General features: G+C 42.7%; 1 protein-coding gene across 1 annotated transcript in view; it reads left to right on the top strand.

The window, feature by feature from the left end:
* The first annotated feature begins 11,121 nt into the window (after nt 1–11,121).
* The window catches only part of KCTD19 (potassium channel tetramerization domain containing 19), a 31,556-nt gene continuing 25,229 nt past the window's right edge, over nt 11,122–17,448 (top strand). Inside the window, exon 1 of the mRNA XM_012526100.4 lies at nt 11,122–11,412. Within this exon, the coding sequence (XP_012381554.3) occupies nt 11,128–11,412 (285 nt within the window). The 5' untranslated portion in view covers nt 11,122–11,127. The remainder of the gene's footprint in view (nt 11,413–17,448) is intronic.

A 17,448-nucleotide genomic window follows, 5' to 3' on the forward strand; every position in this document is an offset into this window, starting at 1 on the left:
TTAGCCTTTGTAAGTCTTATACTGTTTTTGTCCCTCAGTTCTTCTGTTAAAGCTTAATTTTATATTTATTTGCTTTCTGGTATTGTACAATATTAAGCACTTTCTCTTTTCTATCTGGATATATTTATATATAAATATTCCTTGTAGTTACCATTGGGTTAAAATTTAATATCTTAAATATATAACAGTCATATTTCATTTTTTCCAAAGATTTTTTTAAAAATTTCTCTCCCATTCTCCCCCCCCCAATTGTCTGCTCTCTGTGTCCATCTGTGTGCTCTTCTGTGTCCACTTGTATTCTTGTCAGTGGCACCAGGAATCTGTGTCTCTTTTTGTTGCATCATCTTGCTGCATCAGCTCTCAGTGTGTGCAGCACCACTCCTGGTCAGGCTGCACTTTTTTCGCGTGGGGTGGCTCTCCTTGAGGGGTGTACTCCTTCCATGTGGGGCTCCCCTATGCGGGGGACACCCCTGCGTGGCATGGCACTCCTTGTGTGCATCAGCACTGCACATGGACCAGCTCACCACATGGGACAGGAGGCCCTGGGTTTGAACCCTGGACTTCCTATGTGGTAGGTGGACGCTCTATCAGTTGAGCCAAATCCACTTCCCCATATTTCTTTTTTTTTTTTTTTTTTAAAGATTTATTTATTTATTTAATTTCCCCCCCTCCCCTGGTTGTCTGTTCTTGGTGTCTATTTGCTGCGTCTTGTTTCTTTGTCCGCTTCTGTTGTGGTCAGCGGCACGGGAAGTGTGGGCGGCGCCATTCCTGGGCAGGCTGCTCTTTCTTTTCACGCTGGGCAGCTCTCCTCACGGGCGCACTCCTTGCGCGTGGGGCTCCCCCACGCGGGGGACGCCGTTGCGTGGCACGGCACTCCTTGCGCGCATCAGCGCTGCGCATGGCCAGCTCCACAAGGGTCAAGGAGGCCCGGGGTTTGAACCGCGGACCTCCCATATGGTAGACAGGCGCCCTAACCACTGGGCCAAAGTCCGTTTCCCTACTTCCCCATATTTCATTTGCTACCAATTTGAGTTCAATAGCATGGCATACGTATGTACTCTTCCTATACCTCTCCATCTCCTCATGTGTCTTTTTGTACTTGTTACTACTTTTATTTTTGTACATGGTATGTCCAAAACCACAAAGTTATCATTACTTTTTTTGCATTCGCAATTTAGCACCTGTAGGAAGTAAGAAGTGGACCTAAATACCAAATAGCAGAATACAATAATCCTGGCATTTATAATTACCCAAATGGTTACCTTTCCCAGAGGACTTTACTTCTTTATGCCACTTTGAATCACTATCTAGTGTCCTTTCATTTCAGTCTGAAGAATTCCCTTTAGCATTACTTATAGGGCAGGTCTCATGGTGACAAACTCCCTATGCTTTTGTTTCTCTGGTAATGTCTTAATCGCTCCCTCACTTTTTTTTAAGGAGGTAGCAGGGATTGAATCCAGGATCTTGCTATGCAAAGCAGGCACTCAACCACTGAGCTACACCTGCTCTTCTCTCCCTCATTTTTAAAGTCTCACTGGATATAAAATTCTTGGTTCACAATTGTTTTCTTTCAGTACTATTTTAAATATTTCAGGGAAGTGGATGTGGCTCAGGTGACTGGGCTCCCGCCTACCACATGGGAGGTTGCTGGTTTGGATCCTGGTGCCTCCTAAAGAAGACAGCAAGCTGGTGCAACTGGAAGGCATGGCAAGCTGACACAACGAGAGACAAGAATAAAAAACATGAGAGACACACCAAAGAGGTTCCCTGTGCCTCCTAAAGAAGGCAGCAAGCTGATGCAACAAGATGATGCAACAAGAGACGCAGGGAGGAACATAATGAGAGACAAAACAAAGCAGGGAATGGAGGTGGCTCAAACAATTAGGCACCTGCCTTCCACATCAGAGGTCCTGGGTTCGCCTCCCAGTACCTCCTAAAGAAACAAGGAAAACAAACAGATACAGCAAGTGAAAAACAACAATAGGGTGGGGAGAAATAAGTAAAATTTAAAAATTTTTAATAAATATTTCAACCCACTGCCTTCTTGCCTCCATGGTTGCTATTAAGAAGCTGGCACTCAATCTAATTGGGTCTTCCTTATACATTATATATTGCTTTTCTCTTGCAGATTTCAGAACTCTTTCCTTGTCTTTTGCATTCCATAATGTGATAAAATATGATGGGGTATGTTTTTCTTTATGTTTTTCCTATTTGGTGTTCTCTGAGCTTCTTGGATATGCATATTTACATCTTTTTGCCAAGTTTGGCAAATTCTCTATCATTATTTCTTTGCATATTTTTCTGCCCCTTTCTCCATTTTTCTCCTGCTGGTACTCCCATAGAGCATATTTTGGTATGCTTGATGGTGTCCCAGAGGTGTCTTAGGCTTTTTTCACTTTTTTTCCCCATATTTTCTTCATTTGTTTTTTTTCCTTATTATTTTTGCTTTTTATAATTATTTTTTTATTTCTGTTTATTACCCTGGCTCCTTTCAATTGTCTTGTCTTCAAGTTTGCTGTCTTTCTTTGCCAGCTCCAATCTGCTCTTGAAACCTTCCTGGGTATTTTTCATTTCAGTTATTATGATCTTCAACTCCGGTAGTTCTGTTTGGATCCTTTAAAAAATTTCTCTCTTTAGATTCTCTTATTGCTCTTTCATTGTTTTCCTGATATCCTTTAGTTCTTTCTCTGTATTTTCCTTCATCAGCTTGAGCATTTTTAAGATTATTTTTTCAAAGTCTTTGTTTGGTATGTCTGCATTCTGGTCTTCTTCATTGGTGTTTCTGGATTTTTATCCTTTGGATATGCCATCATTTCCTGTCTGTCTTGTACTCTTTTCTTGCATGCTATATATTTAATATTTTAATATGTTAACCCTGGGATTTTTTCCCCTGAGATATCTGTTTCTTGATATATTCTTTTTAAGATTTATTTTATTTATTTATTTCTCTCCCCCTTCCTCCCACCCCCACCCCCCGCCCCAGTTGTCTGTTCTCTGCATCTATTTGCTGTGTCTTCTTCTTTGTTGGCTTCTGTCATTGTCAGAGGCAACACAGGGAATCTGTGTTTCTTTTTGTTGCGTCATCTTGTTATGTCAGCTCTCCGGGTGTGTGGCACCGTTCCTGGACATGCTGCACTTTCTTTCTCACTGGGCGGCTCTCTTTATTACATCATTGTAAGGAATGACTTCTTAAACAAGACACAAAAACACAAATCAGGGAACAGATGTGGTTCAAGCAGTTGAGTGCCCACCTCCCACATGGGAGGTTCCAGGTTCAAGAAAAAACAACAAGCAAGACAATGAGCAAACAATGAACAGACAATGAGCAAAAGCAAATGAGCAGGGAACAGATGTGGCTTAGGCAGTTGGGCACCCCTCTCCCACACTGGAGGTCCCAGGTTCAGTTCCCAGTGCCTCCTAAAGAAAAAACAAGACAATGAACACAAACAATGAGCAAAAGCAATGAGCAAACAGACAAGGAAGACATCTGGGGGTGGGGGAACACAAATTATAAGGAAAAATAAACTTGACTACTTTAAGATGAAAAATTTCTATATAACAAAAGAAGTTCACATTAATTGCAAAGAAAACAACAAAAAAAGCCATAACTGTATACCAGGATTATCCCTTTGGACATTAAAAAAATAAATAACACTTGTTACATAGTGACAAAAGTCCTACAGTATGGAAAAGTATTGACTAGAAGTGAAAGACCTTCTCCTCAGTCTTGTTCTCCCCAAAGGTGACCTCTGTAATTTCTTACAGAATAATTTTTTAATGTATATATAGCTCCACATTTTAATAAAAAATGTTTTATTTGTAAATAAAAAAGCAAATTGCCAAATATATTTGCTATTTATTTGAAGTGAAGAAAAGATACTCAGTATAGATGGTAGAGGAGGAGAAGGAAGAATATTCATTTTACTTTAGACACTTTTCTTTGAATTGTCGGAATGAGCACAATTAATTTTGTTATTCATATGCGTGAAATAAAAAAATGCAAACAAAGACAAGCAAAAAATCTGATATATATTGTTCTAGTTGGAAAATGGAAGGGGTAAGTGCCCCAAAAAAATCAAATTGAATCAATTTTTTTAAAAGATGAAGAAGGCAAGAAAGGCACATAAGTATGTCAAGCCAGTAAAGCTTTTCTCAGCTTATGTGTAAAACGAGAATTTAAAGTTGTTTGGAAAAGAAAAATAAACTCAAAATATCTACACCAATCTGTTTACACACATGCCAAACTATTATCTTTGGGTACCTGGGGAGAAGGATCTGTGGAGAAGGAGAGACTAGTAACTTCTTTATTCACCCAGGCGACGTTCGTTTGTTATTAGCATGTACTAGTTTTGATAATTTTTTAAAGGTTACAAATAAAGTAATATAAAACCAGGTAATTTCATAATCCCAAGGAAAAGTACTAGACTAGACGGAGCAAGAAGCAATTTTTTGTTATAATTAGAGCAGTAAGTCCTAGGTGCATCACTTTACCAGCTGTGTGACTTTGGCAAAGGTCTAAATCTAATTTTACTCATCTGTAAAATAGGAACAATACAGTTCTACCTCATAGGCTTGATACGGAGATTAAATCATGCAGGTAAAACACTTAACATAGGACCTGACATTAATTATACAGTGTACCTAGGGAAAGTAAGAGTTAAATTATAAAACTGAAAACCTTCACAACATTTTTTACTCCTTAAACACTGACAAAGCAAGCTGTGTGAGCCGGACCCTGGGACAAAGAAGTTAGTTCCACCTCTAGGACTAGGTGCAGGGCTGGAACACTGATCTAAGCACTTGAGAGCTCGACTTCCCAGCTGCTATTCCTTTCACATCAGGCCGCTCTCTTAGCCTTTCTTAAAAGGAAGCTACAAACCCAGATGGATGAAAGGAACGGCCAAGTACGTAAAGCAGGAACGGCCAAAGTACTTGAAGCAGAGAAAGGAGAAGAGAAGGGTTAATGAATGCCCTTTCTCATTTCTCCCCAACCAGGAAGAGTCCACCTAGGTAGGAAGTTTCAGAAATTGCCAAATTTAACGCCCTTCAGTGTCTCAATTACACGGCCCACCTCAAATGACCTTCTCAGCATTTCCCTTCTCCCACCCACGGCCCTCTTCGGGCTCAGTTTCTGTCCATTAGTTCAGAAGCCTCTCCTCTGGCGCAGTGTCCCCAGTTAAATTTGTTTCTCCTCCTACTTCAGACTCCCCTCTTCTCCGTCAATTCCTCACCCTCTGCCCCAGAAGCTCCAGTTCCATCAGTACCACCGCCTCAGTGTAAACCTTCTGCATCAATTCCCCCTCCTCGGTCCCAGTTAACCCTCCCCCGCCTCAGGGATACCCCCCCCCCCTCCGCCTAAGTCACCCATCTTCTGCCTCAATTATTCCTCCTTCGCTTCGGTTCCCCCGACTTTACCTCAGTTTCCCCCGACTGATCTTAATTCCCCCCCCCGCGGCCCTCACCCGGCTGCTCCAGGGTCAGCGCCCCCAGGCGGCGGACGCCCTCCTCGTCCAGATCCCACTGCTCCGCCATCCCCGCCCGCCTCGCGCTGCGGCTCACCTGCCGCCGCGCTCGAGGCCCTCCTGCTTGGGACCAGGCCCCGCCCCTCGCCCCCAGGCCCCGCCCCCGGCCCCGCCCCGCCCCGCCCCCCGCGCCGCCGCGCCCCCGGGGGCCGTTACAGTCCAGGTCACGCGCCTGCCCGCCAGCTGCCGCAGCCCGGACCATGGTATGGATCCCTCCCGTGGCGGGAGCGTCAAAACCACAGAATCGGTGGATGGGGGCGTCGTAGCCCAGGATCAGGGCTATGGAATTGGAAGCCTGGCTCTGGGACATGTGGGGGGCGGGGGAGCGGGGAGCTACCCCGGCTTTGTAGGGAATTGGATGAGTTCGCCTACTTTGAGGGTTGTGAAGTACTCCACCTCTAGGGATTTGGGGACTGCAGGTCTGAGATTTTGCTGTACCTCTGTGGAGGGGTGGAGGTCTTCGTATCCCAGCGATTGGGGATGACGACTCTGAGACAAGGTGTTGGGGTTCCAGGTATGAGGGTTTGAGGATTCAGTTCAGGGGCATCATGGAGTTGCTTCAGCTCTGAGGGATGGTGGCTGCCTCTGGAGCATGATGGGGCATCTTCAGTTCTGAAAGATTGAGGAGCTTGACTTGGAGGAAGGAGTTGGGGTCCTGTCTGTAGAGCATGAGGTGGTTCTTCTGCTTTGGAAGGAGCTCCTCTCCAGGAGGGGGTTCATTATAGAAAAGAGATGCCCTGAGGGATGGGTGGGAATGACTATCTTAGGGTTACCCCATTTACTGCAGATAGTCTGGCAAGAAACCTTTTGTCCTTCAAGTACCATAGTCCCATCGGCCTCCCAAGCTTGCCTGTGACCAAGGGCTCTCTCCAGGCTGAGATTGTTCTGAGCTGACCAGCCCCTGAGCAGTCTTTTGAAAGAAGATTCTGGAAAGAGCAGCCAAATCCTTGATTCCGATCCTCTTTTCCTCACTCCAGCAGACACCCCTTGAGTGCCCACCTGTGGATGAGACATGTGCAAGAATGAGGCAAACCCTTGAGCTAAGATCTCTTGTCATACCCTGTCAATAAAGAGGAGCTAAGTCCCAGAACCATGACCCCTTTTAAGGGAGCAGATTTTCTTTGATATCCAAAATCAGCACACTGAGAGCACCTTCACTGAGTTCTCAACCAGCTAGTCACCTTTGAGAACTACCTGCTCTCTTAGTTCTCCAAGAACAGAAAGCAAAGTCAAGTCCTTGTTTATTTATGCTTTCCCGCCTAGGTGCCCTTAATGACTCTGAGCTTGTCATCATGCATAAAAGGGTCAATACTGAAAGGCTAAAATACTCAGTAGACTGGCTTTCTAGCTCTGCTGTGGGTGATGACATAATGTTACAATTTGTATTCTTTCACTTCAAACCCCTTTTAGCCCTTTCAGCCTCAAATGTGGTCTATATAATAACTATTCTTTTCATCTGAATATTTGGACCAGGCTTACTATAGGAAAAAGGACCCCACTCCTTTGTCACATAGATTAATTTTTCCTCCTCAGCTGTCAAAATAAGGTTTGCAGGCTTTTGTTGAAGAAGTTGGCTTTTCCTCTCTTGAGCAACCACCTCTTACTTTAACACTCTTTTTCCCCAAAACATTTTTATACATATTTTTTAATTTTAGGGAGATTGAAAGAATTGTATGGTGAACAACCATATAACTACACCTAGATTCTGCCACTAATGTTTTGCAATATTTGCTTTATCACATGTCTATCCATCTATTCATCCCTCTATCAATCCATCAATCCATCTTATTTTTTATATGTTTCATAGTTACAGATATCAGTACATTACACTCCCATCACTTCAACATGCATATTATTAACTAGAATTCAATATTTGCTTATGGTTCTTTTTTAGGTAAAATGTAAATACTATTCACCACTCTAACTTTTTTTTCTTTTAACAAGGGTGGTACTCTTTGGTTGTTTATTTTTAAATCTGATACAGATTGTTTGTATTGTTGATGCTTTCTACTTTTCCACAGTGTTAATAAGCTAGGTCATCTTGAAGTGAAGTAGACAATTCACTTATGAACAGATGACCTCGAACTTTTAACAATGAGCTTGATAAGGTTAATGAACTTGCTGTCTTCATATATGTGAAAAGGCACTGACAGCATTCAGCTGCCCTGCCACAGTCCCAATAATGTAATATCTCTGCAGAGAGGATCCCAAGAAAGCTCTGCATATGCTCTGTGCGGGTGAGAAGCACCTCATCATAACACTCTCTTTTTAAAAGCTTTGTTGAGATATAATACCTATACCATATAATTCACCACTTTGAAGTGTACAATTTAATGTTTTTTAGTATGTTAGAGTTGTGCAACCATCACTACAATTTTAGAATATTCTCATTAACCCAAAAAGAAATTCCATACCCATACCCATTAGCAGTTACTGTTTCCCTCCCCCTCCCTGCCCCCCCTCCAGCCCCTGGCAACCATGAATCTACTTTCTATCTCTGTAAAATTTGCATATTCTGCCCATTTCATGCAAATGGAATCATACAATATGTAGTCTTTTGCTACTGGCTTCTTTCACTTAGCATAATGCTTACAAGGTCCATCCATGTTGTTACATATATCTATACTTCATTTCTTTTTATTGCCAAGTAATATTCCATTGTATGGATATACTCCATTCTATTTATCCAGTCATGAGTTGATGGAGGTTTGATTTGTTTCCACTTTGGGACTATTATGAATAATGCTGCCATGATCATTCTGTACAAGTTTTTGCATGGACATCGTTTTCATTTCTCTTGGATATATACCTAGGAGTGAAATTTCTGGGTTATATGGTAACTCTATGGGGTTTTGTTTTGTTTTTTAAGATTTATTCACCTCCCCCTCCCCCAGTTGTCTGCTTTCTGTGTCCATTCACTGTGCACTCTTCTGTGTCTGCTTGTCTTCTCTTTAGGTGCCACCAGGAACCGATCCTGGGGCCTTCCAGAGTGAGAGAGGTTCTCAATCTCTTGTGCCACCTCAGCTCCCTGGTCTGCTGCATCTCTTATTGTCTCTCCTCTGTGTCTCTTTTCGTTGCATCATCTTGCTGTGCCAGCTCTCCATTGAGCCAGCTTGCCATGTGGGCCAGCATTCCTGCACAGGCCAGCTCACCGCATGGGCCAGCTTGACTTCACCAGGAGGCCCTGGGAATCAAACCCTGGACCTCCCATATGGGAGGCAAGAGCCCAATCACTTGAGCCACATCTGCTTCCCATAACTCTATGTTTAATCATTTGATGAACTGCCAAATTGTTGTCCAAAGGGTCTGCACCATTTGATATTCCCACCACTAAGGTGTTAGAGTTCTAATTTCTCCACATCCTCAACATTTGTTACTGTCTGTCTTTTTTTATTATAGCCATCCTAATGGGTGTGAGGTGGTATCTCTTTATGGTTTTAATTTGCATTTCCCTGACACCTAATGTTGTTGAGCATCTTTTCATATGCCATTGGCCATCTGTGTATCTTCTTTGGAGGAATGTCTGTTTAGAGGCTTTGCCCATTTTTCAATGGAGTTATTTGTCTTTTTCTTATTAGTTGTAAGCATTCTACATATATTCTAGATATTATATATTCTTATGAAATATAGGATTTGCAAATATTTTGTTCCATACTGTAAATTGTCTCTTCATTTTCTTGATAGTGTCCTTTGAAGCATAAATGTTTTTTTAAATTTTACCAAAGTACAGTTTATCTATATTTTGTCACTTGTGCTTTTTGTATCATATCTAAAAAGGCTTTGCCTTATCCAAGGCATGAACCTTTTCTTCTATGTTTTTTTCTAAGAGTTTTATAGATTTTGCTCTTAAGTATGAGTCTCTGATCTGTTTAGAGTTAATTTTTGTTTATGGTGTAAGGTAGTGGTCCAACTTTTGCACGTGGATTTCCAGTTGTTCCAGAATCATTTGTTGAAGAGAATGTTTTTTCCCTATCCAATAGTCTTGGCACCCTTGTCAAAATTCAGTTGATCATTTTGTGTGATCTATGTATCTTTTAAAAAAAAGATAATAAAAAAATGGAAAAAATTTTTCAATTGATCATAAATGTCAGGATTTATTTCTGGACTTTCCATTCTATTTCATTATAGAAATATCTACATATTTATCTATATAGATAAATAACTATATAGAAATCTATAGGGAAGCAAACGTGGCTCAACTGACAGAGCATCCGCCTACCATATGGAGGGTCCAGTGTTCAATCCCCAGGGCCTCTTGACCCATGTGGTAAGCTGGCCCACGTACAGTGTTGCCGCACGCAAGGAGTGCCATGTCACACAAAGAGTGTGCCTCACAAGGATGGCCCCCCTCAGTGAAAAAAAGCACAACCCGCCCAGGAGTGGCACTGCACACACAGAGAGCTGACACAGCAAGATGACGCAACAAAAAAGAGATGCAGTTTCCCGATGCTGACTGATAATGCAGGCAGACACAGAAGAACACACAGCGAGTGGACACAGAGAGCAGACAATGGGGGGTAAAGGGGAGAGAAATAAAAATAAAAATAAAAGAAAGAAACCTATATATGTATCCTCATGCCAGTTCCACACCATTTTGATTATAGTAACTTTGAAGTGAGTTTTGAATCAGAGCTAAGTTGTTCTTTTTCAAGATTGTTTTGGCTATTCCCAGTCCCTTGCAGTTCCATATGAATTTTAGAATCAGTTTGTCAATTTCTGCAGAAAAACAAAAAGGCAGCTAGGATTTTCATAGGAATTGTGTTAAATCTGTAGATCACTTTGGGGAGTATTACCATCCTAACAATATTAAGTCTCACAATCCATGAACATGGGATGTTTTTCCATGTACTTGGTCATTTTAAATTTCTTTCAACAATGTTGTGTAGTTTTCAGAGTATACGTTTTGCATTTCTTTTATTAAATTTATTCCTAAGATTTTTTTGTTTTCTCTTTTTGATGCTATTATATGTGGGATTGTTTTCTTAATTTCATTTTTGGATTGTTCATTGCTAGTATATTAAAAAAACAGGGAAACGGAATTGGCCCAGTGGTTAGGGCGTCCGTCTACCACATGGGAGGTTCGCGGTTCAAACCCCGGGCCTCCTTGACCGTGTGGCGCTGGCCCATGCACAGTGCTGATGCGCACAAGGAGTGCCCTGCCACAGGGGTGTCCCCCCTCGTAGGGGAGCCCCACGCGCAAGGAGTGCGCCCGTAAGGAGAGTCGCCCAGCGAAAGAAAGTGCAGCCTGCCCAGGAATGGTGCCGCCCACACTTCCCGTGCCGCTGACTACAACAAAAGTGGACAAAGAAACAAGACACAGCAAATAGACACAGAGAACAGACAACCGGGTGAATTAAATAAATAAATAAATCTTTAAAAAAAAAAAACAATTCATATATTTATATTGATCTTACACCCTTCAACCTTGCTTAACTCATTTTCTGGTTCTAATCAATTTTTAGTGGATTCTTTAAGATTTTCTATATACGAGATCATGTCATCTGTAAATAGAGATAATTTCACGTCTTCCTTTCTGATCTGGATGCCTTTTATTTATTTTTCTTATGTAACTCTCTTTTCATTTTCCCTTTAGGAGGAGCCTGGCATGCCTCATGAAACAGCCGAGGATTTGTTTCATTTCAATGTAGGGGGCTGGCATTTTTCAGTTCCCAGAAGCAAACTCTCTCAGTTCCCAGACTCCCTGCTGTGGAAAGAGGCATCAGCCTTGACCTCTTCGGAAAGCCAGCGGCTGTTTATTGACAGAGATGGGTCCACATTTAGGCACGTGCACTATTACCTCTACACCTCCAAACTCTCCTTTTCCAGTTGTGCGGAACTGAATTTGCTCTATGAACAAGCACTGGGTTTGCAGCTGATGCCTTTGCTGCAGGTAAGAAGCTCTTTGTCTTCCAGGAGTAGTGATCAGTAACATAGGTCTTGCATTGCTAAGTGTTGTCTCCTTTCATATGATGATTGCTGAGATGGCCCTCTTAATGGGCAAGTGTGACGACTGAGGTAAAGCAATAAATGGTACACTGAAATTGCAAGTTCTTAATAAAGGATTTCATCTGATTTTGCCTTATCTAAATCAGCAGCCACCATGGCCCCAGGATGGGACTTAACCACTTAACTATCTGAGAGGGTGCCAGTGGCTCTTAGAAACCCAACTTTAAGCTTTTTGTTTTTGTTGTTGAATTTCAAAAGGAGCAAACTTTAGAAATTGCACGGTTTACTATGCATATTTTGTCTGAGATTTAAAATCTAAAAGATTCATCAAGAATGTTATTTCACATTGTACCTGTTAGGTATACAACACTCACTTAAGGCAAAGCAAAAGAAGTCCTCCAGACTGCAAAATCTTTCCTTTGTCCTCACCTCTCTATTTTCTGAGAGACTCCTTTTTCTTTTGTAATTAAAAGCTTTAAATACCTTTACTTACAAACTGTTAAAGTACCACCAAAGAACATCACTTCCTTTCCTCATTTTTCCCCAAACAAAAGCATTTCTGTGGCCAATATAAAGTAGCTTATTCTGTAGTTTTTGAACAATGATAATTTTTTAACCTGGAAAAGCTAAATATTATGATCAGGAAGGGTCATTGGTCATGCTCCATATTAATCCACTGTCTGGACAAGGTGGTGTTTACTCCATATCCACAAGCACTAACCCAACAAGTTCCAGTGCAGCTCAGTGGGCCACCAACTTTATTCCCCAAAACTTCTTAGAAGAAATTTGAGGTAGACCATATGTACCTGGTCATTTTGGAATGAGAACAATTTTACACTTCATGTTTTTATGGATGCTCCTCACTAAATAGTTCAGTGTTTTTCTCTTATATATTTGGAAATCAAAAGCCCTTAACATACTCTAGAACAAGTTGTCTTATCCTTTTATTTTATTTAAGCTACTGTCCTGAGTTTAAATTTTTTTCAACTTCCCCAGGAATAGAATACTAGAATTGTTTACCAGTGGTTTCAAAACCACTTAAGTGGCCTGGCATGTCAGGATTGCTGATGACTCTCTGCCAAGGAACCATATTATGGGAAAAGGGAGAGGAATAACTTGCTCATTGCAGAAAATCAAAGAAATCAAGAGAGTTTTTAAGACCCATTTTAAAGAACATAGGCCTATTATACAAACAACTTATTATGCCCTTTAACCCCTTTGCTGTCCTTGCTTCCTAAATGGAGGGGGGTGGAATGCAGGAAGCACCTTCTTTTTTTTTTTTTTTTAAGGTTTTTTATTTATTTATTTCTCTCCCTTTCCCCTCCTCTCCCCAGTTGTCTGCTCTCTGTGTCCATTCTCTGTGTGTTCTTCTGTGACCACTTCTATCCTTATCAGCAGCACCGGGAATCTGTGCTTCTTTTTTTTTTTTTTAAGATTTATTTTTTTTATTTATTTAATTCCCCTCCCCTCCGCTGGTTGTCTGTTTTCTGTGTCTTTTTGCTGTGTCTTGTTTCTTTGTCCGCTTCTGTTGTCGTCAGCGGCACAGGAAGTGTGTGCGGCGCCATTCCTGGGCAGGCTGCACTTTCTTTCGCGCTGGGCGGCTCTCCTTATGGGGCGCACTCTTGCGCGTGGGGCTCCCCTACGCGGGGGACACCCCTGCGTGGCAGGGCACTCCTTGCGCGCATCAGCGCTGCGCATGGGCCAGCTCCACACTGGTCAAGGAGGCCCGGGGTTTGAACGGCGGACCTCCCATGTGGTAGACGGAAGCCCTGACCACTGGGCCAAAGTCCGTTTTCCCTGTGTTTCTTTTTGTTGCATCATCTTGTTGTGTCAGCTCTCCGTGTGTGCAGCGCCATTCTCAGGCAGGCTGCACTTTCTTTCGCACTGGGCGGCTCTCCTTACAGAGTGCACTCCTTGTGCATGGGGCTCCCCTACGCGGGGGACACCTCTGCATGGCACGACACTCCTTGTGCACATCAGCACTGCACATGGTCCAGCTCCACATGGGTCAAGGAGGCCCGGGATTTGAACCGCGGACCTCCCATGTGGTAGGCTGACACCCTATCCGTTGGGCCAAGTCCGCTTCCCAGGAAGCACCTTCTAAACTCAAGTTAATGACTTAGAGACTTATGAGTGAGTCCAATTCCAAACTTCCAAGTTGGGTGAACAGTGGAAGTATTTAAAGAATCAATTGGATCTGCCTGCCTATAACAGACCATGAAACAAGTACTTATGTTTTGGAAATGGTGCTTTCAAAGAAATAAACATTTGGGCTGGCCCAACTAAAGTGGTGTTTATTCATTGAAGCAGAGTGTAAATACAGCTGGGGAATCAACAGTTGCCTGAAGCAAATCAGCAGCCTCACACTTTTCCATCACTTTCCCCACTGCTAATGCCTTTCAAGATTCTTGTCTAAATGTGCAAACACTTTGCTTGGCATGGAGTTTGCCAATTCTTAGTCTAAGAACCTTTCTTTATTCATTCCGCTGGTATTTATTCAGTGCATTCTGGATACCAGGTGTTATTCCTATGGGCTTTAGGGAAAACATGGGATGATCCAATAGAAATACACTGTGAGCCACTATATGTGTAGTTTTAAATTTTTCTAGTAGCCACTTTTTAAAAAGTAAAAAGAAACAGGTGACATTAATTTTAATAATTTAACACAATATAGTAAAAAAAATGACAATTTTTACATGTAATCAATATTTTAAAATTGAGATATTTTACATGGTTTTTTGTACTAAGTCTTCAAAATCTGGTGCGTGTTTCCTATTTACAGCACATCCCTGTTCGGGCTAGCCTCATATGGCTAGTGTGTATTGGACAGTGCATGTCTAAACTATTCTAAACTGTTGGCACGCCTCACTGTAGAGTCCTTCAGATTCAATTCCAAACAATGGAAAAGGACTTTTCCTCCCTCTAACTGAAATTCCCATGTACACAACAGATGGCAAGTCTTACTCAGGATTATCTGTAAAGTGGTAAGCCTCCAGAATCCAAGTGTCTGCAGGACCACGCTCTCTCCAATGGCTCTAGGGAAGAATATTTTCTTGCCTCTTCCTAGATTCTGGTGGTGGCTGGCAGTCCTTGGCATTCCATGGTTTGTAACTGCATCACTCCAGTCTCTGCCTTTGTCCTCACATGGCCTTCTCCCTGTGTGTCTCTTTCTCTTCTCCTCCTCTTATAAGGCACCAATCATATTGGATTAAGGGTCCACCCTACTCCAGTATGACCTCATCTTAACTTGCCCAATTACACCTGCAACAACTTTATTTCCAAATCAGGTTATATTCTTGAGGTACTGGAGGTTAGGACTGCAGCCTATCTTTTGAGGGGATATAATATAACCCATAACCATGATAAGCCAACAAGCAGAACGAGATGGGAAGCCTCTGGAGGACAGGCACCTAGACTCACTGCTGTTCTGCTCTTCACGCCTTTCCACCCCTCCCACGGTGCAGCTGTGGCCTCCAAAGGGTACCCTTGATGCCTATTATTGTCTTGATTCTGATTGTAACACTTACTGTTCCCAGTCATCTCCTTTGATAGGGGCTGGCTTTAAATTTTAAAATTCTAAATTCACTGGCTTCAGGAAAAAAAAAACTCAAACATTTGAAAAAATCATATAACAAATACTTGAGCACCTACCCCATGCGAAATATGGGAGATATATTAGTAAATCTTATAATGTTAGGTAGAAATAAGTGCCATGAAGGATGAATAGAGCAGAATAAGGAAATAGCAAATGACTAGGTGAGGGAAGTTGCTCCTTTGACAGACTGGTCAGGAGGTCTCATCAAGAAGCCAACATTTGGGAAACGGACTTTGGCCCAGTGGTTAGGGCGTCCGTCTACCACATGGGAGGCCTGCGGTTCAGGCCCCGGGCCTCCTTGACCCTTGTGGGGCTGGCCCATGCGCAGTGCTGATGCACGCAAGGAGTGCCGTGCCACGCAGGGTGTCCCCCGCGTAGGGGAGCCCCACGCGCAAGGAGTGCGCCCATAAGGAGAGCCGCCCAGCACGAAGGAGGGAGCAGCCTGCCCAGGAATGGCGCCGCCCACACTTCCAGTGCCGCTGACGACAACAGAAGCGGACAAAGAAACAAGAAACAAGACGCAGCAAAAAGACACAGAAAAAAAAAAACAGACAACCGGGGGAGGGGAGGGGAATTAAATAAATAAAAAAATAAATCTTTAAAAAAAAAAAAAAAAAAAGAAGCCAACATTTGGGAAACGGACTTGGCCCAGTGGTTAGGGCATCCGTCTACCACATGGGAGGTCCGCGGTTCAAACCCCGGGCCTCCTTGACCCGTGTAGAGCTGGCCCATGCGCAGTGCTGATGCATGCAAGGAGTGCCGCGCCACGCAGGGGTGTCCCCTGCGTAGGGGAGCCCCACGCGCAAGGCGTGCACCCCGTAAGGATAGCCGCCCAGCGCGAAAGAAAGTGCAGCCTGCCCAGGAATGGCGCTGCCCACACGGAGAGCTGACACAACAAGATGACGCAACAACAACAACAAAAGAAACACAGATTCCTGTGCCGCTGACAACAACAGAAGCGGACAAAGAAGACAATGCAGGAAATAGCCACAGAGAACAGACAGACAACCGGGGCGGGGGAGTGGGGGGTAAGGGGAGAGAATAAATAAATAAATAAATCTTTAAAAAAAAAAAAATAGGAGGCAACATTTGAGCAGAAAACTGCATGAAGGCGAGGCAAGTCATGCACATGTCTGGGGAAAGAGCAACCAGGTATAAGGAACTGTAAATGCAAATGTCTTGAGGTTGGACTGACACCCAGGAGGGAGGCATGGAAACCATTGTAGGGCAGAATGAGGGAGGGCGAGATTCAGAGGTGGAGAGGAGGTCAGAGATAGCCAGGGACCAGATGTTAAAGAGCTGTATGGGCCACAGTGGGGGCATAGGATTTATTGTAAATAGTATGGGTGGATTTTGGAGGTGTTTAAAGAAAGAAGTAAAATGATCAAATTTAAAGTTTTGAAAGATCATTGGATCAGAAAGTGGATGTGGCTCAAGTGATTGGGACCCTGCCTACCACACAGGAGGTCCCAGGTTCAGTTCCCAGTGCCTCCTGGAGAAGGTGAGCTGGAGCAATGGGCAGGCGTGGCAAGCTGATGAAACAAAGAGACAAGAAAGACAATGAGAGACACAACAAAGCAGGGAATGGAAGTGGCTAAAGCAATTGAGTACCTCTCTCCCACATGGTAGGTCCCAGGTTTGGTTCCCAGTGCCTCCTAAAGAGAAGGTGAGCAGACACAGAGAGCAGACGGCAAGCACAAACAAAAATGGGGGAGGTGGCGGGGGACTAAATAAATAAAATGAATCTATTGCATTTATAAATCTCATTGGATCGTGTGTAAGCATTGGTTTCTAGATACGGCACCAAAAGTACAAAAACAATAACAAAAACATAAATTGGACTTCATCAAAATTTAAAACTTTGTGTTTCAAAAGACACCATCAAGAATGTGAAAAGGCAGCCCACAGAAAGAAAGAAAATATTTGCAAATCATATATCTGATGAGGGACTTGTATCCAGAATATATAAAGAACTCTTGCAACTGAACAATAAAAAGACAAATAACTCAAAAATAAGTGAAGGATCTGAATAGACATCTCTTCAGAGAAGAAGTAAGCCAATAAACACATGAAAAGATGTACAATATCACTAGCTATCAGAGAAATGCAAATCAAAATGACAATGATATACCACCTCACACCCATTGGGATGACTATAATTAAAAAGACAGACAATAACAAGTGTTGATGAGGATGTGGAGAAATTGGAACTCTCACACATTACTGGTGCAAAAGTCAAATGTGCACTTTGGAAAACAATCCGGCAGTTCATCAAACAATTAAACATACCAATTTGCTTTTCCTGGCTCATCTCCCAGTGTACACACACATATACCCACTGAAGTTCAGCCATATGCTTTTTCTCCATACTTTTTCACTTGCTTT

Source organism: Dasypus novemcinctus, chromosome 18 (genome assembly GCF_030445035.2).
Source record: "Dasypus novemcinctus isolate mDasNov1 chromosome 18, mDasNov1.1.hap2, whole genome shotgun sequence".
Classification (NCBI taxonomy): Eukaryota; Metazoa; Chordata; class Mammalia; order Cingulata; family Dasypodidae; genus Dasypus; species Dasypus novemcinctus.